The sequence below is a fragment of the Martes martes genome, assembly GCF_963455335.1.
Source record: "Martes martes genome assembly, chromosome: 8".
NCBI lineage: Eukaryota > Metazoa > Chordata > Mammalia > Carnivora > Mustelidae > Martes > Martes martes.
Window position 1 is genome coordinate 107,110,976 of NC_137895.1, and position 21,418 is coordinate 107,132,393.

Here is a 21,418-nt window from a genome sequence, read left to right on the forward strand (position 1 = left end):
ACGAAGGCAGCTTTGCCAGCAGCCAGTAGATGCCTCCATCACAACCCTGGGTTCTGTGCACCCTTCAGGGTTGACCTTGGCTCCTCTGCGCTATGTTTTCTGCTTCTCTCTTCAAAGGCCTGACAGATGTTGGCCCCCTGTCACGGGGTGGAGTGGAGGGGGTGCTTGAGACTTCTCTCCCCATGGTCTTTCCATAAATCAGTATATTTAACAAGAAATGCTGAACCATTAGGCACTTCTCTGAATAGGACTAAAATTTTGGCTTGTGGGATATATTACAAACTGTTGTCTTAGGTTACTAAAATCTCAGTGGTGCCTTTAAAAAAAAATCATTTAAACGGGATTTGACAGAAGTTTTCAGCAGACATGTAAAGTAGTTTAACACAAAAACTTGTTGAAAAAAATACTTCCCCCCTAAAAGGGTTAGAAGTGTTAAATTTATGTGATTGTTTTTTCCAACAACCAGATCTTTCATCTTGGTTTTTGACATCTTGGTAGAGAAAGGGGGGACATCTGTCTGAAGCTTTAAAAGATAACTCATTTCTCTCCATCTGTACTGCTTCTCCTTCCCATTCAGCCCAGGCATTAAATTAAATTTGACCCCTCTTGCTTTACGATGGTGAGGAGGGACAGATCTGCACAACAAGGAATGACATATTCAGATGGTCTGGTTTAACTGGGTGGATTGACTGGGTATTTGTAGTTTCTAGATCACCACGACATGACCATTGTCCTAAAACAACAACAACAAAACCCATAAACCTATGATTACAGATTCATACCATTGTTTTTACTTTTTTGATAAGGATTCTATTTAAGAGACCATTTTTTCACTCTGGAGAGAAATTCCTAATTATTTGAGCCATAATTGTATAAAATAAACTGTCAGGGCACCTGGGTGGCTTAGAGGGTTAGGCCTCTGCCTTCGGCTCCGGTCATGGTCTCAGGGTCCTGGGACTGAGTCCCGCATCAGGCTCCTTGCTCAGAAGAGAACATGTTTCCCCCTCTCTCTCTCTGCCTGCCTCTCTGCCTACTTGTGATCTCTCTCTGTCAAATAAATAAATAAAATCTTTTAAAAAAATAAATAAATAAAATAAACTGTCATTTAAAAAAAAAAAACTAAGTTCTTTAATATTAGGACAGATCTTGCCTTCAGTTAAAATTCTGAGATTTCCAGCTTTGTGTAGAGGAATATCAAATAATGCAATGAATAGTATTTTCCCCTTGAATTCAAATCCTTCTTGTTCAGTTTAGTCTATAGCCAGCCCTGAACCAATAAATGTATGTTAATTGTGTAGCTTTGTTAGAGCTCATTCTAAGCCCCACTTAAGAGCTGGACTGTTAATCTCTAAAGTTTATGCAGTCGTATTGAAATGATCAGTGACTCTTTAGACTCAAACCCTTCAGGCTGTCGTAGGGAGGTTGAGTGTCAAAGACCCCAAGAGCAGGTGTGTGTGATGGTGTGACTCTCACCAACAGCATGCCAAGGGGCAGGAAAAGAATGAGATGGTGAATTTCTGCCATAGAGATAGTGATAGCAACCTTATCCTGCAACCAACCACTTACCTAGGGAGCACTGCTCCCAGAACTGCACATGGCTTCTATCATCCCACTGGGAAAACAGCAAAAGTACATTTTTCACTGGTGGAAAGATCCTCTAAGGGCCTGTGCTAACAAGCAACCCTGAATTTTGGAAGTCACTGGGCTTTGTTGTCAGACCTGCAGTGACCTCAACCGGCAAGAAAATGATAGGTACAATAAACAAAGGAGACACAGGATAGGATGCTCTTCTCTGAACCACAGCTGCACAGTCTGGTGAAACAGCTGCCAACGGCCTGCCAATGCTTATAGCAGCCTCCCCACTCTTAGGATAAAGACCAGAATTGGCCTCACCAATTGGAGTGGCCTTTTGAGAACCGTATTGTTTTCCATTCTTGATTTAAAAAACAAACAAACAAAAAACAGGACTAGAAGAAATACTTGGGATGTCGCCTTCATCCTACCAGAAGATGCATCAGATTATTTAGTGGTGGGCTTTACCTTCACCCCACAAGTCAGAAGGGAAGTTAGCTGCCATGGAGAAAAGGACCATCAGCCTGGGGATCCAGGGTGTCAGAGGACAGACACTGAGAGAAGTGTTCCAGAGAGAGGAGCCATGCCAGCTCCAGGAAGGTGACCTCACTCTGTGTGGAGCCAAGCTCCCTGCTGGGAAGAGGGGCTGAGGACACCTGGCTGTAGAAGCCTCTTCACTCAACACTCTGCAATCAGGAGCTCTTGGAGCTCCTCCTTCCTAAATCTGCCATCTGATGACAAATCCCCACTCCATCCTTCCCAACAGAACATGAAACCACAGTCATCAGAGCCTCTTCCACCTACATAGTGACTAAACTAATGAGAAAGGAAAAAAAGTATGGAAATCCGGACATGCTCCAAGCAGCCATAGAGAAGGAGACCCAAACCCTGCAATCTTTGAAACCAACCCCCATGTTGGTTTTGGAGAGTTTTATACCACCTTCGGAATGGGTGATGTTTTTCATAAATCTCAGACTTTGTGTTAAATTACCATATTTTTCTGCCAGTTTGGATTATACAAAAGTGCTTGTGAGCCTTTGTGATAATGGAATTTAGATCAAATTCTTCTTGTTGCACTCTAAGACTATTTCTCAGGCTGGAAATTTTATGTGCTTGTAGATTGTAGGACACATCAGATTTTGAGCCATGCTTTGGCTAAAGAAAGCTCTGGAGCTGGCTGGGTGGACAGCCTGTAGCCTGCCCTTCCAGTTCCCTGTAGAGGTGGTCTCTGAAGAGGCAATTTTTCTCTGATCCCAGAGGCATCTGCAAGGCGCCTTCCTAGTTCCTCAACAGACACATCACCATATGCCGGCACCTTTTGTTTCTGGCTGTCCCATCTGTTTGATGGCACTCTGAGCCAGGCCACTCTGAATCCCTCTCCCAAGCACACTAATTATCCCTGAGACTGGCAAAGAATTGGTTGGTTCAAACCTAGAAATGAAATCACTCTCATTGAACTTACTCCTTAAAGTTGGGTCCTAAAAAAGTAATTGATTTTGTCTTTGGTGATTTCTCCTTGGAACCCCTAACTGGCACTCTCCCAGGATTTCATGTTTTTGTTGGTATTAACTGCGTTTCTAAAATCTCTCCTAATCTTTGCCTCCATTCCTTCACCACAAACTTAATTTGGACTTTCCAGAATGATTCTACGTCACTTCTGTTTTAAAGCATAAGGCCTACATCTTTGTTTCTTTCTCCTACTTTTGTTCCTGCTTTCCTCCCTGGGGCTTCATGACTCTGCAGAAGAAAATCAACACAATTTTCATGTTCAAACTAATCCCCCCGCCCCCACCTTCAAGTGCATGTCGCAAGGACCTGCTGATGTGTGTGTTCACATTTTTCAAGTGTTCCCTTCAGTGCTTTTTATAGATACCTATTTTTACCAGATCATCATTGCTTCTTAATTGTTCTCAAATCTTTTTTTATTGTTTTTCAGGATAGTTTAAAATAGCAGTGGTGTTTGAGCCTTTAGATAATCTCTCTGAACCTCATCCTTTTATTATTATTATTATTATTATTATTATTATTATTGAGATCCCTTCCCCTTGATGCCATTTTCCTTTCAACATATATTTTTCTATAAAATCCCAAAAGATGTTTTTCTTCCTTGAGAATACTCAGCATTCACTTTAGCAACCTTCACTTTTGCCTTATTTTTGCCTGTTTCAGGAATAGAGAGCACAGGGAAGGCTGTCAGATGAGCAGGGACAACACAAAGATTAACAACATCTTTATTCACTAGGCAAAACAGGAGAAAAAGAAATGCAAGTTGTTCCTCCGTTTTTTCACCTTCTCTTTTGCTCCCATCTCCTATATCATTCCAGCACTTTTATCACAGTGACTGAACATATCACAGTAGAAAGTCATCACCAGAACGGGTGAGAAACCCAACAGAACATATAATGTATTTAGTTCTTGGTTTCCCAGTCTCTCAATTTTTTAGGTGTTTGTTGCCCACTTTTTTATGCATTCTTTGGGGTTGGGATTGATTTCTGAATTTCCCTCTTTTTATAGCCTCCCGTTGTTTAAACTCACAGCCAAATCTCCAAAGACTTTAAAAATTCAGAAGTCACAAAAAACTGACTAGAGTTCAGTTCCAGGAGCAGAACCCTACTGGGAGCCAGACCCTGGAGTCAGGAAATGGGGTGGACACTGTCATTCCCTCAAACAGTTCAGGGACCAGTGATGCAGACCTTTACACCTTGGTCATCACACAAAGACCCACACACAATCTGAAGCACCAGGCCAAGGATAAGCCAGGAAGCATGGTTCACAATAGCCCAAACCTGGAAATAATCCAAATGTCCATCCACTGGTGAATGGTTAGACGTACAGTGAAATGCACAGCTTGGCAACAAAAACGAATATACTATACTGATACGGGCAACAACACAGATGAACCACAAAAACATTATGCTAAGTGAAAGAAGACGGACACAAAAAGCCACATATTGTATGATTCTATTTATATGAAATTTCTGGAAAGGCAAAGCTTTAGAGACAGAGTGTAGATCAGGTTGCTGGGGGCTGGGGAGAGGAGCTTGGATTGACTGCAAACAGGCACACAGGAATTTAGGAGGATGATGGACATGTTTTAAAATGGGTTGTGGTGATAGCTGTACAACTATATAAATTTACTAAAAATAATTGAGCTGTACATTTACATTGATGAATTGTAAGACATGTAAATTATATTTCAATAAAGCTGTTAAGAGAGAAAAAAGTAAAAAAAGCCAAGAAGACACCACTCCAGCATGTATTTCCAACCATACTGCTCAGTTCCATTCTCGTAAGAACTGTCTCTTAGTTAGGATTAATATTCCTCTTCCTGTCTTCCTCTTTGGAGTAAACAGTTTCAAATTTGATACCACAAACTGAGAAAGAGCCAATCAACCAATAGTCTTCAATACAGAGGTAATAGACATTTGTAGTTGTTGTGATGCATATGAAATAAGAAAAGACCCTGGGTGATCTGTTATTCTCCAAATGAAGAACTATAAGTAAATTCTCTATCCGGGGGCATATCTTCATTATTGTTAAAGGCAATCATTTGTTATGACCGAAGTCTATTTTGTTTATTACTGTTACCTTCTATAAGCATGAGACAATGTCCTTAATTTCACAAACTTCTGTGAATTTCAAACTATTACCTTCCACAGCTGGGTTAAGGCTACAAGTATTTTACCACAATGGGAATTCTTAGATCAGTCTAGTCTTTTTTTTTTAAGGGTTTTATTTATTTATTAGAGAGAGAGAGAGAGCACACATGAGTACACATAAGGTTGCGGGAGGGGGCAGAGGGAGAGGGAGAAGCAAACTCCATGCTGAGCAGGAGCCCTGTGCGATGTGGGGCTTAATCCCAGGACTCTGAGGTCCTGACCTGAGTAGAAAGCAGATGCTTAACTGACTGAACCACCCAGGGGCCCTTAGATCAGTCTAGTCTTATTTCAATTTACCAATGATCTCCACACCAAAAATATAAGCTACATCTTAATTATTAATTTTCTAGTAACTCTTCCCAGCATATGAAATTAGCCCAAGCACCATCTGTAGCCACAGGAGATATGTTGTACAGTTTCCTGAAAAAGCCCTGTCCATTCCTAAGGAGTATTCTCCCTGTCACCCACTGCAGGTTGTCTTGATTACAGGTCAGAAAAGGAGTCTTCTCTTCTGAAAGGTATTCATGCTGGAAACCAAAGAGCAGTGCTGCAAAGGTTCCACATGACAATCAGCAGTGTTTATGCTCGAGGGTTGTAATAAAGACCACTATCGTTGATACTACCCCCCATGGGAAGAATTTATGTTTTGTCCTTCATCAGCATAAGGCTTCTACTATAAAACGACTTGTATCTTTGGTAATGTGTCCTGTAACACGTAATGGAGAATGTTACAGAATGGGACTTGTTGGCTAATTATGTGAGATTCTTCCAATCAATATAACCCTTACCCTAAACTCTGGTATTCCAATGGAAGGCTCCACAGATACGTTATCACCAAAAAAGAAAAGGTGGACTTCCTATCACTTTCCAGAATGTTTTCCACGGGAGTGATTGCATCATCATTAGCTTTTAATTGGCCATTTGCCATTGACCATGATGACAACATGTTTCAGCAGAATGTGCAATAGCCTTACCATCTTTGAAATCAATTAACGAGGTTAAAATACAGTTTTACAATTAGTTCAAAGTACTGACCTCCTAAATCAATGGCAGCCTAAAATGAATACCTCGTTCCTTATGTTGTTTAATTTGTCTGTGGGGGAACTAATGAAAACGTGTTCTGCATTATGGTTGCTGTGGTTGTTTTGCCTAGCCCATCAACCTTATCCTGCCAGTTTTCTCTCTGACTTCTCTCTCCTTTCTCTGCCCATCTCTCTCCATCCCCTCCGCTGCCTTCTCTTTTCCCCTGGTCATTCAAGATGTTCCAGCAGAAGATGATCCCTCCCCTTGTGCTCTGGAGACAGGCCATGGGCGGCAGTGTCAGAACGGCACTGTGTGCAAGCCCGGGTGGGACGGGCCCAAGCACGGCATCACCAACTTCGACAATTTTGCCTTCGCCATGCTGACAGTGTTCCAATGCATCACCATGGAGGGCTGGACAGATGTGCTGTACTGGGTACGTAACTTCAGATAGGCAGAGGCAGGGAGTACAGAAAGCTGTGAGCCTCTCCTCAACATCTCCCTTTTCTTCCACTCTCCCCATGACTTTGTGGTCACATACACACCTTGATGGAATAGTTGATGAATGTCTTTGATTTCTTCCAGGTCTTTCATGAGAAACAAAGCATGAAATTTGCACCCTAATGAGTCTCTTTGTCCGCCCATCAGCCTAAGAGTAATGTCATCGTTCAGTTTATCCTACCATAGTGAGAAATATGGGCCTACAGCTGATGATCTGTGAATGAGTTGGCTAAACCTGACACAAGGATTCTATTCAACTCCCCTTCCCATAGAAACTGTAGAGTTTCTTCTGTTCTTATCCTTGTCTTGCATCTGTCCCCCAAAGAGAGCTAGAGAACACAATTATTAATTTTTAGGGCTAAGGAGAAAAGTCAGGCCTGGTCTTCTAACAAGAAACAACTTTTATTGAACTGTTAGTATTATGGCATGCTATTATATTTCTATTTCTCATGTTAATCTTATCTTACCATATTAGAGTAGTCCATCAGACAAACACATTGCCATCATTTTCACTGCTAGCAAAACACTCTGTTGGTTATGTGTGCGTATTTAGAAACACCACTTCCTAAGTGTCAACCAGTCAAGGGTAAATCTTCTTTTACCTTCAAGATGCCCCTTTTATTATCCAGCAACCAAAACTACTTTGCCAACCTTCAAGCCGTTAAAGTGCCAGATTTCTGCCTATGGGACAGGCAAATATACACACCATATTTGAGCTGTCTCCTTTCTGGCAGAGTCAAGTCCATTATTTGTAAAAGCTCCAGAAAACATAATTCTTTGTAGGATCTCCTACTTGAGCATGAGAAATGACTTGCCAGAATCCAGTGTTGTTCTCCAGCATTTGGGTGAAAAATGCTTGTTGCCAGTCTTGAAAATACCATCTCACCCACAGCTTTGCAAATAGTCAAATTTATTTGGCCATGCTGAAAACAGTCTAAGAGTCTGCTTGGGGAATAGTGTCTACATACTAAAGCAGGGAAGAGGGAGAGGGAAGCAAATGGCTTCCTATTGAACAGAGCCGCCAGATAGAAAGGAACTGGTGCCAAGAGAGGTGTTGACTTCTTCTTAAAATCAGAAGAGTTTTGTAATAACACAGAGATGTGATACAGGGTATTGTATCTTTTAATTTTTTCATGAGCTCCATATCATATTGATTCAAAAATCCTCTTTATCAAGTTTTTATGTTCAGGTCAACATGCTGAAACCCAGTGTTGCTATCAAGTGCATACTCTCTGCAAATGACTACTTGAAACTTGCCTGAGGACCTTGTACCCAGAAAACATTTATTGAGCATTCCTTGCATGCCAGAGAAGCTCCTAGGTACAGGATTCAGATGTAAACAACATCCAGTTCAGACTAAAAATCTCAGTCTAGAGAAACAGTAAATCTAAACTGAATAATGATGGTATGACTGGAACCAGGCCATGGTAGAGTCGCTGTGTTGTGATACTTTGAAAAGAAGACAAAGGTCAAGTCACCTCTCTCTCAAATTAAAATGAAACACTAGAAAACATCTTTTAGGCCCATGCTCAACAAAATTGGCTTTGAGTAATTTCTAAGAGGAAAAGAGGGAATTGAATGTACTATGCTTGGGCAAATTTATTTCATTTAGCAAATCTGATCAAATTCCCAAGTGGTCCTTCTACCTTGGGTAGATCTCTCTGATTATCCAAGGACAGAAATACCCTTCTGTACATGGGCAGTTTCTGCTCTGGGCCATGTAACATATGAGCACATGGAACTATGCTTTGGAGCCTCATCACATGAGCTTCAAACCCATGCTTTAAGTTGCTATAGGAACGCTTTCCGTGGTGGTAAATTGAGGGCACAGTGGCAGTGGGTGGGTGGGTGTAGGGCTGGGGGAATAGGTATAATTTACTTTGCTGATGGCCCTGGTGTATTTTTGTGATCTTCCTTCATCCCTCCCTCCCTCTCCCCCAACATAAGTCATTGATACCCCACCAGCCAGATGTGACCCAAAGAAATACTGTCGTAATGACAGCCAGAGTGGGGAATGAGAAGAAGCACACAACTGCAACTACCAATTTTCAGCAGCTGTGTTGTGCTTTCTCCCCTGGGGTGTGTGTGATAGAGCTCAGGCTGGGAACGGAAAAAGTGTCAGAGGTGAAGGAACAATCCCAGGCTCATGGGACATGCCTCTCTGATTTTCCCAGCACCTTCCCAAAACGGCCATGGTGTGTGTGTGTGTGTGTGTGTGTGTGTGTGTGTGTGTGTGCATACACACACAAGCGCATGCACACACACACACATGCCCGTGTACACACACATACACACACACCTTAAAACTCAAACAGCCTCATACTTGGGTATTCATGATGGAAGCGCTTCCCAGCCCAATGCTCCTGCTTTCAGACAATTTCTCTAATTGCTTTGACCTTTCTATGACCATTTTTCCTTTCCTCCTTCTTTTCTCTCCCTCTTACTTCCTCCCTCTTCAGCATTCCTCCTTCTTGCCTTTGAGCTTATATCTCTAAACCCACAGACTCTCAAATCTCAGTGTACTTTAGTATAAAACATGGAACTTTCTAAATATAACGATGCCCAGACTTCCCTCCAAGCCATTGAATGAGAAGTACCAAAGTTAGGCCCCAGTATCTGCATTTTGAAAGGCTCTCCAGGTGATTCTGATGCCCGAGTAGGAGTCTGAAAACCCCTAGAAGCCTAACCTATTCAATCTGCATGGTGCTGCTTTGATGCTACTGAATTTGAACCAGTCTAGGAAGCTATAGTTTCCATGGAAATTGGAGAAGCAGGGTCTTCCACTCAGAAGAATGCATTTCCCTTCAAATCCAAAGGGCAAGTCTACAGAATGTTGGAAGGATCAACCAAGATTTTCAAGTATAGCAGTGAATGGAAACCCCAGAGCCAGGTTCATTCTGAACTATCATACAGCTTGTTAGATGTTCCTAGGGAGAGAATCAGCCATTAAAGCACTAAAGAAGCAATTGATTCAATCACTGGATATAGCTTGGGATGGAAGGGATCAGGGAGGTCAACAGTAGCAAATGGTAGACACCTGCTTCCTACTGTGGATAATATCAAATCCATTTCTCTTTTTCTGTGACATCCATTATTTCATTCCATTGTTATGATTTGAAGAGTTAGTGGACTAAAAAGAAGATCAAACTTGGCTAAGTAATACTAGAACAGCTAGTTAAAGTTACTGGCCATACATTGGGTCAAGGTTCCAACTAAGGTGAACGATTTGTTGAAACACTTCTTTTACCGACTCTGCAGATGACAGGGTAAGGAGTGGGGGGACACTGGGGATTCGGAAACTAAGCTAAAACTCAGTTTGAGGTGTGGTTTCCTCGAGCAATAGCTTCTTAAGCCAAAGCCCCATTTACTCTCAGAATGTCCATGTCTCTTCTAAAATGGCGGGGAATGGTGAGCAAACAAAAGTATCAGCCTTCTTTAGAAACAATGAACCACCAAGAGAGGGAAGAATCCAATAGTGTATAACATCACCATTAGTTTCTATTTCTATGTTCAGATTTTTATGGTTTTTTTTTAACCAAACACCCCTAACTTTCTGCATGTAATTCAAGACTACTTGTCTTATATGGTTTGAAAAAATGCCTTCCTGAAGATAGAAGAGGCTGCTGAATCAAGATGATTTTCAGGATTCTTAGTTGTGGTCTGAGTCAGTTTGAAAATCATTATCCCTTCCACATTGCATCCAGATCACAGTTAATTAGCATAAACATCAGTCAGGTGCTGAGTTTGTACTTGAGATAGCCCCGTGCTCTTGGGGACAGAATAACATGACCGCTTACCCAGTGTTTGGAATACCTGGAGAAAGTTACATGTGAGACTTGTAGGAAAGGGAGGGAGCAGTTAGAAGTAGGCATCTCCCAAACATACACGTTTCTAGCTCTTCTGGAATCTAGATGCCTGCATAAGCCTTCATCAAGAGGATTCTGTTGACCTCTGCTCACCCAATACCCTCCTGATCCAGGGCCCCCAAGAATACATACTGTGCAACACAGTAAAATCACTCAGGTCTAGTTTTCCCTGGACTCACGCCAAACCCTACCTACCACCAACATAGTGGGATCACTTCTTTCCAACACCGCCCATTGCCCCACCCCAACAATTGGCTTAAAAAATAGGAACTGAGCTTAAAATAGAATTAGAAAGAATACTTAATGAGAAATCATATAAAGAAAAGATTTTTAGAATCACAAATAGTGTCTTCTGTAGTATCTGGATTAGTTTGGGTTTGACAGGAGAACTTGGGAACAAAATTCTAATATTTTAACCTTTCATGAGGCAGTTGTCAGCTCCACACTTGGTCTTGTCATCCCACTTACATGTCTGGACATGCTGGGAAGATAATTCCTTCTAAACTCTCATACACACAGAGATGGACATTCACATCTGCTCTTGGTGCTGCTGAAACATCCTTCATTTATAACAAAAGTCTTTTACATCCAGGCAGGTTGATTCAGGCTTTACCCTATTTTTTCCCCACTCCATCTTTTTTTCAAAAAGCCACCTCTTTTCACTATAGAATATAGAGAATGTCTCTGAAGGCATCAAGAAAGCGGAAATGGAGCTGAGTTCTATTTATGACCTAATAGTCATTCTAAGTGAAGAGCTGGGAAAAAATCCTCAAGTAACCTAGAAACAGCATCCTGGGCTTTTTCACAGGTATCAGAACAGAGAAAGTGGTAGGTCCTACTTAGGACCCTGTAGTTCTTAACTTTTAATCTGCTTCTATTAGAGTGTTCCCCCACTTAGTGTCCATGCTGTTTTAGACAAAGAATGTCATCTAGACAATAAACTAGTGGTTTACAAGCATGTCAAGAAAGAAAATTAGCATCCCTCAGTGCTATTACTTACTTAATTTTTAGGCTTTATTTTATTCATTTCACTGGTATTAGATGAGTCCTTATTATTTAATAATCTATTTAACAAACATTTATTGAGTATTTACTATGTTCCTCGGACTGAGTAGGGACTGGGGTAGAGGGATGGAGAGATGAAGTCCTGCCTTCAAGGAATTTAAGATCTAATTGAAGAGATAGAGGATACATAAGGAAACATGACTTAGCAAGGCAGTGTACTCAGAGCTCTGCATTGGCACAGAACGCTTCAGGGAGAGAGAGGAATTTCATTCACTCTGAGGCTTCTCCCCCTGAGGAAAGCAAGTTTACAACATTTAGGGAGATTGGAGAGAACTGGTTTTTAGGTTCTCTCAACAGAACCAAGAAACAGCTCATCTTCCCCAAAGTGCTCTCACACAAGGTGCCTGAAAGGCTACCTGCCTAAAGGTGCAGTCACCAGCATCAAACTTGACCCCACACCTGGTTGCTGCCCAGGACAGATAAGCAGGGCTTCCTTTGGCTATGAGCCTGTTGTCTCCTACACAAGTGTTCATACTTGGGGCCACTCACACTCCCTAACCTCCCCCATGGGGATGTCAGTGATCCCCATGATCCCATGTGAGTTCAGGGATTTTTAAAAAGTAGATCAAGGAGTTAAATGTGTTGGCTTGCCTTCATGTTAAGAGCATTTTGGTGTCTTCCCCGCATAATCCAGGCTTTCATCTGTGCCCTGGGGCAGTCATGAGTTTTCCATGTACAACAATAAACAGGTGCAGGGCCAGGAAGGAATCAGGTTAAACATGTTGTCTGACTTGCTGCTCACTCATAACCTATGGGTGGAAACCCTTTGTCTGCATGCAAGGTGACGAAGAGTAGTCACAGATTTTTTGAGACATTGCCCTGGGCACTGGCATTCATGACAGCAGCAAACCCTGTCCTCTAATTATACTCTGTGGAAAGCACTGTGATTTTTATGGGTCTGCACCTCCTGCCTTTGCTGTCAAGTGACAGCCCTCTTGGCATTTAGTGAAACTATTTAGTCTTTTTAGATCCACAGTGACTGTGGAACGAACCTTAGGAGAAACTGCCACAACTTGAAAACGCATGGAAATCAGCTAGGATTGAGAGTGGCCTTGATGCACTAGGACCCAGGAGGTGTTGTTCCTCTTATTTTATCTTCTTTGGGGAAAAAAATGTATGTTGGATTTGAACGTTTATGGTTGAGGCTGCCCTCAAGGAACTAGATATTGTTTTCAGGAGGTCCTTCTGTGTTTTTCATTCAGTATCATCTTCGGGCTATCTGTAGATTCTAGGAATAATCAAGCATGTGTTTCAGCAAAGGCTGGGGTCATCCCATAAGTCCTTGGGCCTGGAGGCTGCAATGGCTGCTGATGGTGGACATCAAAATGTCTAAATATGTGCCTTCCTTAAAAAAGTCACAAAGCTTCCTTTGTTATAAACCTAAGAAACATACAGCTTTAATGGTTTGAGAAAACCTATCCTTTTTTCACCTCTAAATAAGGGTGTCAGCAATCTAGGTCATTTTTTAAAAATATGTCTTTATTTATTCACTCTCTTCTTAATAGCTCCATTCCAGCTGATTTAAGACATCAATCTCATCACTCCAGGCATTGCCCTACTTCAGAGCCATCCAGTATTGTATGCTCTCTACCCAGTCTGCCCCCAAAAGTAGGTGCCCTAGAATAAAGAGGAGAAAGTAAAAGAGAAAACAAAGGGGACACTTTTCTCTCAGGACAGAGCCAGACAGACCAGAGAATCATTCACCAGTAGCTGTTGAGCATTGCTTGCTGAAGAAGTGATAGGGTCTTAGGAACACATTGGAAGCTCGTTAATCTCCCATCTGTCCTCCTGCTTCCTGCCCCTCACCTGCTATTCTGCATCTTAAACCTTTGAAAGAACTGTCTCACAACAAGGATGAGACCAAAGCAGAAGCATAGGATAAGGGAGAGGTAGACACCATGAGTCTCCTGGATATGTCCCTGGCTCTCTATGGGATATCTACAGGTCATGAATATATTTATAGGTCATGAGGTTATCATGAGGATATCAATGGGATATCTGTGGGTCATAAGGTTAAGAAGCTCTTAAGGGGATATCTATGGGTCATGAGTTTATCTGTGTGTCATAAGGTTATCACAAGTCTCTCTATGAGCTATGTATGAGCAATGTGGCTTGTAGCCCCCTCCATTTGAAGTCCTTAATGATGCTGGAAGTCACTCACCTATGACACAAAGGAAAGGACACCCAAAATTAATAAGGGCCCAAGGAAATCTTCAAGGTTCATGGGTTTGTTGACTTATGAGAGAGATGTGGTTCAGGGAACTGTATTTTCTTTAGGGTTATGAGGAACCAGTAAGGAGAAATTTCATTCCAAGGCAGTTGGTTGAGTGCCAGCCAGCCCTCACGCCCACTCTCCATCTGCCCAGGCTCCAGAGGCAGCTCTGGGAGGGTGAACAGCAGCAAGTGTGCCATTGCCTCCAGCAACTACATGTTCCTGTATGTCCTAAGTAAGGAGGTCTGAGATCTGAGGCGAAGCAGGAGAACTCATGCAGAACAGGCCCCCTCTGCCATTCTTGGGAAAAGCTCTTCTGGGATTAGCACAGAGCAGCTGGTTGATCAGAAACATGGGGCCCATGCACCCATGGGGTTGTAGGCAGAACGCCATGGGCATGGGCTTTTCTCAGGTGGGAGTCCACAGTTTCTATCAGCTCTTCCTGACCTCCCCCACCCTCCCTAACTTAGGGAGGAGGAGAGGACTCTGACCTTCACTGGCCAGACTCAATCTGAGAAAGGAAAACCTAGGACGCTTAGAGGCTTCATGGCCTTGGATCCAGTTTCCATAAACACCTCCTCACAGATGACTCCTCCTATCCCAAGGCTGTTTTCAACCCCATCACTCTCACTGGCACAGAACACAATATCTTACACACAGTAGGCACTCAGGAAATACTGTTGAACAAATGTGGACTCTAATGAGACCACTGCTAAGAATAGTGAAAGGTTTATGTCATGGTTCCCCATAATAAAATGTGACATACAAACCCTGGAATCACATGGTCATCCTTACAATCATTATATGGCCTATGGTTGGCTATCTCGCCATCATGCTTATGCCTTTCTCCTCCCTAACTTCATTTCACCAGTCCTGCCCCTTCTTTTTTTTTTTTTTTTTTTTTTAGTATATGTGCTGCCAAAGCGAGCACGAGTCCTGCCCCTTCTTACATGGTGCAGTTTTCTTTTTCTCCTCCTGGGTGGTCATTGGACTTTCCTCTGCTGGTTTGGTTTCCTTTGTAGACTTGCCTCTGATGGTTACTTTCTGGTTAAAGGAGTCTTTCAGGCTCCCTGTGATGGGGGCAAGCTCTGAAACACACAAACCTTTCTACCCTGCTTCTCTTAACAACCACTGTTTTTCTGGATATTTTCACCCTCAGCCACTGGGAGAAGTCTCCATCCCAGAACCAGGATGGGTTTTCAGCTGTGGGTCCTATTTTTAGTAATTGCCAACTTCCTAGGAAACCCCCAATTCTGTCCCAGGATCACAAAGCCTCTGGGCTTCCTATCTGCCCCTACACTCCTGCCTTCATTGCCCCATGGTGCAAGGTTTACCCAGTCCTGCCTGGTCTGTCAGTTGCTTGCTTTTCCAAGCCTCAGACAGCCACTCTTCCCCCTACACTTCTAGAACCCTCTATGGTTATTCCTACAACCTCATTTACCACCTCACATTATAGTTGCCTTTTTTTTTTAATCTGTCCCTATGCTAGGAAGGGCTTCCTATTCATAGCACAGTACCTGGCACATATCAAGTTCATTCATTCACTCAACATTTACTGAGTACCTGTCATATGTGAGGCACTGTTTTTGGCATTTGGTCTGGTGAACAAACCAGACCAAAACTGCCTGTCCTCAGGGCACTTACATTCTAACATGGAAGACAATCACATAATAAATGAATTAGAAAGTGATAAGCTCCACGTGAAAAATGGCAGAGTATGTGGGAATGGAAATGCTCAATAAATTCTTGTTATATTGAATTGAATTATGACATGGTTAAGTAGACTTACATTGGAAACTCTTCTTTTGCTCAGTGACTCAGTTCAAACAATGACCCCCAAACCCTGAACACAATTTTTGTGTTCTCTGCTATGGCTGCATTTGGTAGATTCCTTCAACCAAAATATAGTGAGCCCAGATAAATAGTATTAGATTTGAAAAGAACATATCGGGATGTAACACTTCAAACCAGTTAAACTAGGTGGGAGCAGTACTTCTCGACCTGCTTTACTCACGGCACGCAGAGAACGTAGTATTTGTCCAGCATCCTCAGGCACACGGGTAAGGTTTCTTGGAGCCTGAGAAGGGTTGAGGAAGGTACTATCCCAGCCCACATGTAACTCATTTGAGGCACCTAGCTTTAGAATCCCCTGGGTGATTAACGTGCAGAGTCATGAGGCTCACTGACTTGGGAGCCATCTGTGTTGTTAACAATTCTTCCAGATGATTCTGATGCTGTGGTCTTCAGACCACACTTTAAGGAATACTGCCATGTAACAAAGCAGAGAAAGGTAGTGAATCACGGTATTTGTCGTGTCCTTATATTTGAAGTTGAGAGCTATGGAGAATAGCTGTAAATCAGTGGTTCTCAAACTTTAACATCAGACTCGACTTGCTGTAGGGCTTGCTAAAACATGGGTTGTTGGGCCCACCTGCATTGTTTCAGGGAGGGCCGAGTATGTGCATTTCTAAACAGGTCAGGGCCACACTCAGAGATCCACTAACATCAATCATTTGGGAAGCTTGTATAAGGAATTTGGATTCCTGTAAGGCAATTTCACAAGGACAAAGTTGGGGTTCATTTTAGAAAGATATACCTAAATCCTGCTTAGTTTAGTTGGAAAGTACTAAAAGAAATAAATTTGAAACCCTTAATCAGAACAAATTTCCTGTTTGATAAAATTGTGCTCTGTAAATTCACATCATGTTTACACCTACCCTCCAGCCAGCTATGTGCTGGTAAATGTTTAACCACCAGTTCTTAAGGGTAAAGGGGGGGCTGATCTATGTCATTTGCCCACTTTGCCCACCATGACCAGTTTTGGGGTGCCCTACTGACGTCAATGAACACAGTCCAGGGAAGAAATGCGTAGTGGTCCTCCAAAGCATTGGACCCAGCAAACCATTGCCTTCAGCTGCTGCAGGGGCTTGCCACCTGTCAGAGGCTCCCTCCGTTATACAGTTAGGTACTGGTCACTGTCTTCAGTCTACAGAAAACGTGTTTGCAGGACAGGAACTATTGTCTGCATAAGTAACCAAAACGACAGTCCTTCCTGGTCCGTGGCCCAGAGTGCTCGTGAAACACTGCAGTTTTGCTTCTAAATTCCAGGCCCAGCTCAGGAAAACCCCTGGGAAGGGCTCTCCTTCCTCACGCACCTTCAAAGGTTCTGGGTGTCTGGCTCCTTCAGGAAGAGCCGAGGCCCACCTGACACTAAGGTTAGGCTATCCTGGGTGCAGTGGAAGACTCCATGCCACAAAAACCCAACTGAGCTGAAACCACCCTAGGCTCAAGAAATCACTTTTTTAGGTGACTCACCTTACTAGATAAGTGAAAACATTGAAGAAAGTTTTCTGGGTCTGGAAAATAAAACAACAGAGAGAGCCAGAATTTAGAGCCTACAGATGTCCCTTAGAGTTCAGGTCAGGGTCATGGGGAAGTATTTTGAATATCGATGGTACCAGTGGTAACAGTGGATCCTGGTTTAGACCTGCCAGTTTCCTCCAGTTCTGTCCACACCCTTCCTGCCTGCCTCCTCACTTTAACTCATTCTGCTCTCTCTTTCCTAACCTGCCTTCATCTTTCCAGATGCAGGACGCTATGGGCTATGAGTTACCCTGGGTGTATTTTGTCAGTCTGGTCATCTTTGGATCCTTTTTCGTTCTAAATCTGGTTCTCGGTGTGTTGAGCGGGTAAGCTGACCGTTTCTATGTACTCTTTACAATGCAGCCGAGCAAGGTCCTAGGTCCCACTATATCCATCACCAGGGTCCTCAGGGATGGGATCCTAACAGGCCAGGAAAACCAGAAAAAAAAAAGTCCCCATTCAACCTGAGATTCTGACCCAGTGTCTGGGCAGGCTGTTTGGCCTCTGATTTGCACCTAGAGGATCCCCGGGTCCCGGCACTGCTTGGGTCAGTGTTCAGGAGCCGGTGATGGGCACTTGGCCGTGCTCGGCTGCTGAGTGTGCCTCACTAACTATCATTCCATTCTTCCAGGTCAATGATGCCGTAGGAAGGGACTGGCCCTGGATCTATTTTGTTACACTAATCATCATAGGGTCATTTTTTGTACTTAACTTGGTTCTCGGTGTTCTTAGCGGGTAAGCAGGACCAAGGAAAAAGGTCTTGATTTTATTTTATTTACTCTTTCTGCTATTCCTGGCTTTATTCTTTTTTCTGGCTCTGATGAACCTGGGATAAGAGGCCACCTCAGGAGCCTTGAAGTGAATGGCCTTGGCCTGGCTGGACAGAGGATCAAATGTACAAGGTTTAATCTGTTGGTTTGGGCTTCACGAGAAGATTCTTAGGCCCACCTGTCTCCTAGCTCATCCAACCCCCTCCCACCCTGAAGCAGCTAAGTAGGTAGGCAGGATGCTTCTCCTTCTACCTGAGGAGCTGTATGGTGAGAGCCTTGAGTTGAAAGGGTTTGACGGTAGGGATTGCCTTGCCAATAGGTACTTGCCTGATAACAGTTTGTGGCAGGCTAACAGTAAAGATTTCAGGTAGCTTTCACGCATTGTCGAATGGACTGGGATAATAAGGGTTTGATTTAAAATATAAGTAAACAAATACAAACCAAAAATAAAATTTTCTTTGATTCTAATTCATAGACTCTACAGTCCGTGTCTTGTATGCCCTTTTTCTGAATGGAAATGGTGCTTAGCTGTTCAAAGCCATAGATTATTTGAGAATAGAGATGGAATATACTTTCCTTTAAATGTATCTACTTGGCTACAAGTATAAAGTTTGCCTAATTTTGGCCTTTGCTCTGATGAAGTTAAAAAGTGGTGGAAATAGCATATGGTTGGGCCATCTAGCTGGGGACGGCCACCTTGACACTGCAGAGACTCACTGGGCCTTTCCTCAGCCTACCTTTTTCTTCACAAGTCCACACCAGCCATGCCAAGCCCTAACACCTAAATGCTCCTGGTGACCTGCTCATGGGTGACCTACTCTGCTGCCTTTGCTACAAGGGGGAGGGGGACAATCTATTTCTGCCCTGCTCAAGACAGGTCACCTGCTTTGAATAGCCTTTCCTATGTCTCTAAGGACGTTAATGCTGGGAAAAAGTCAGGCATGACAAGAATGATTGCATTTAATTTTTACTAAGTACATGACCTGGGAACAGCTCCTCCCGTCTCCTGCCATAGCCTAATGCCATGCAAAAGCATTAGGTTTAGTCTTTGGGATTTGGTGAAGGGAAGAATCTGCTTCCACCCTCACTCCTTCCCATGGTGGGTGCCTGTTAGGGACTTTGATGACACCGTGCCTTTTGCCAAGGTAAGGCCACACAGGAAACTAGGGTCTTCCATCAGGGATAAAAATGATGAACAGGACAACATAAGCCCCTGATTAGCTGCCTGGAAGATATAAAGGCTTTCATTTTTGTGTTATAACACAAGAAAATGCTCCTGTGTTTATGTGAATCAAAGCATTGAAAAAACCAATTTCACTCCCACTCAAGACAAATTTGGATATCCCAGCTCTGCATTTGCTGGATGCATAATGTTGGACAACTTCACCCTCCTGAACTTTAATTAACCATCAAAAAAAATGAAGATAATAATACCAACTCATAGATTGTTGTGATACTAGAGTGAGAGCGTTTGTGTAAAATACTTGGCATATAGTAAGTGCTCAATAATGGTGCTATCATGACAATGATTATTGTTTACTTGATGCCTATCATAACTGGAATTATTGCATAAAATCCTCAGCCTTTTCCTTTTAAAGATGAGGAAAGTGAGCCCAGAGGTAAATGGCTTAGGTGATGTCATTGTGCTTCTAAGAATTAGAGCAAGGACCAGAACTCAGGCAGAGTCTGGACCCCATCTTCCCATCACCATCTATTGAATATACATTGAATGAACTTGAACTGTAACACAAGCCAGAGCTTTGAACCTTAAAAAAAAAAAAAAAAAAAAAAGAAGTGATTCTACTTTCTTCCCCCAGAGATTAGGAACAAATCTAAGCAAGTAAATTTCCCCCCAGGGATCCAAAATGAAGAATCAGCACTAGCCAATGAAGGCCCTTCTTAAGCAGAATATCTACTCACAGTCATTCTTGCTGCCTCCCCCCAAGGAAAATTGTTTTCCTGGCAGAGAAGTCAAATGGCAGCAGCTGCTGATGTGGGAGAAAAATCGTTTTGGAGACCATTTCTTGGACCAACTCAGTCCCAAAGCTTGTCATGTAGTAATGCTCCCAACATGAATTGACTGAACAGGAACACTAAGGCTTCCAGACCTCAGAGCTGTGAGCTCTGGAGCCCATAGAGCAGGACACCTTCCCTGACCCAGTCCCAGAGAGGCAGTCTGCTCCTCACAGCTCTGGATTTGCTGATAAAACATCTTTCAAGGCTTCTTGGCTGCTGGGTTCACCCTCTGCACTGACAGAGAAGTGTCGATTGGTGGGCATCTCCCCTTCCTGGTTTGAGGAGGCCTCTTAATCAGTCAAAAGGGATGGCCACTCTGAATGGCCTGCGCCGGGTCCATGCAGTGACAAAACCTAGAATCAGCCTCTTGTTGGCTAACCACATGGTGATAGCCGTGGTTTCAGTTTTGAGTCAGCATCTTGATCAGTCAGGACAATATCATAAAAGTCATCACAAAAATGCAACAAATTGCTTATTCATCAGTCAGACCTGACTAAACCAACCTTCCAAAAGCATCCAAAATAGTCTCAGAGCTCCACGAAATTCACTGTCCCAATGATAGCATTAACAGTAGCCAGCCTCCGTGGCAATTTCAGTGCATGGAGCTTTTGGTGGATAACTCATTCGAGGCTCACAACAATCCTATGAGCTAGGTGCTATTTATATCTCCATTCTATAGAGAAGAAAGCAGAGGTACAGATGAGGAAACCACTTCAATCCTTACAGGTGAAAATGGAGGATCCAGGATTAAATCCAAGCAATGTGAATCCACAGCCTCTATCCTTAACCTCCATGTGATACAATCCCCAAACCCATTTAACTGGCTAAGCCCATGTTCCTAAATCTGAGTCAAGAAGTGGGGAGGTGAAGAGCAATAAGTGCAATGAGGAGGAGCAACAGGAATGGGGAGGAAGGTAGAAGCAATCCTCGAGACAGCTGTTGGAAACAGCCACCGGGAACAGAAAGAGTCCCAAGAGAAAGCTCTAGAGCCCCCACTCAGGAGGCTGCAGCAGGGCATGGTTGTTTAACATGGGGGCTGGCATCCCTGGAAATATTAATAGTCCTTGAGAGAGAACAGACACCCCACACACACACCAGCTCAGTAGAACTACAGCCTTGGAGCATTTTGGAACTGGAGGGGCCTGAGACCCTACACCCATCAATTAAGGGCAATACTATTTTACAGTCCAACACAGTAACACAGCCTCATAAATTATGTCCTTCAGTCACCAAGGAAAGGTTAAATTATGCTTAGAGTGTTCTACTTATGAAGGAAAGAAGACACTCTATAAAGAAAAACGTAAACATTCCAAGAGTTTGGTCACCAGACAGTTAGGCACTCTTTATCTGGAACATTCACGTATTCAGAACATC

At 43.0% G+C, this 21,418-nt stretch overlaps 1 protein-coding gene across 1 annotated transcript in view; it reads left to right on the plus strand.

The window, feature by feature from the left end:
* Positions 1–21,418, plus strand: part of CACNA1C (calcium voltage-gated channel subunit alpha1 C) — a gene marked incomplete at its 5' end in the record, with an annotated part of 716,579 nt that overhangs the window by 508,989 nt on the left and 186,172 nt on the right. The window contains 2 exons of the mRNA XM_080812080.1: positions 6,491–6,687; positions 17,481–17,584. Coding sequence (XP_080668206.1) covers positions 6,491–6,687; positions 17,481–17,584 — 301 coding nt within the window. The remainder of the gene's footprint in view (positions 1–6,490; positions 6,688–17,480; positions 17,585–21,418) is intronic.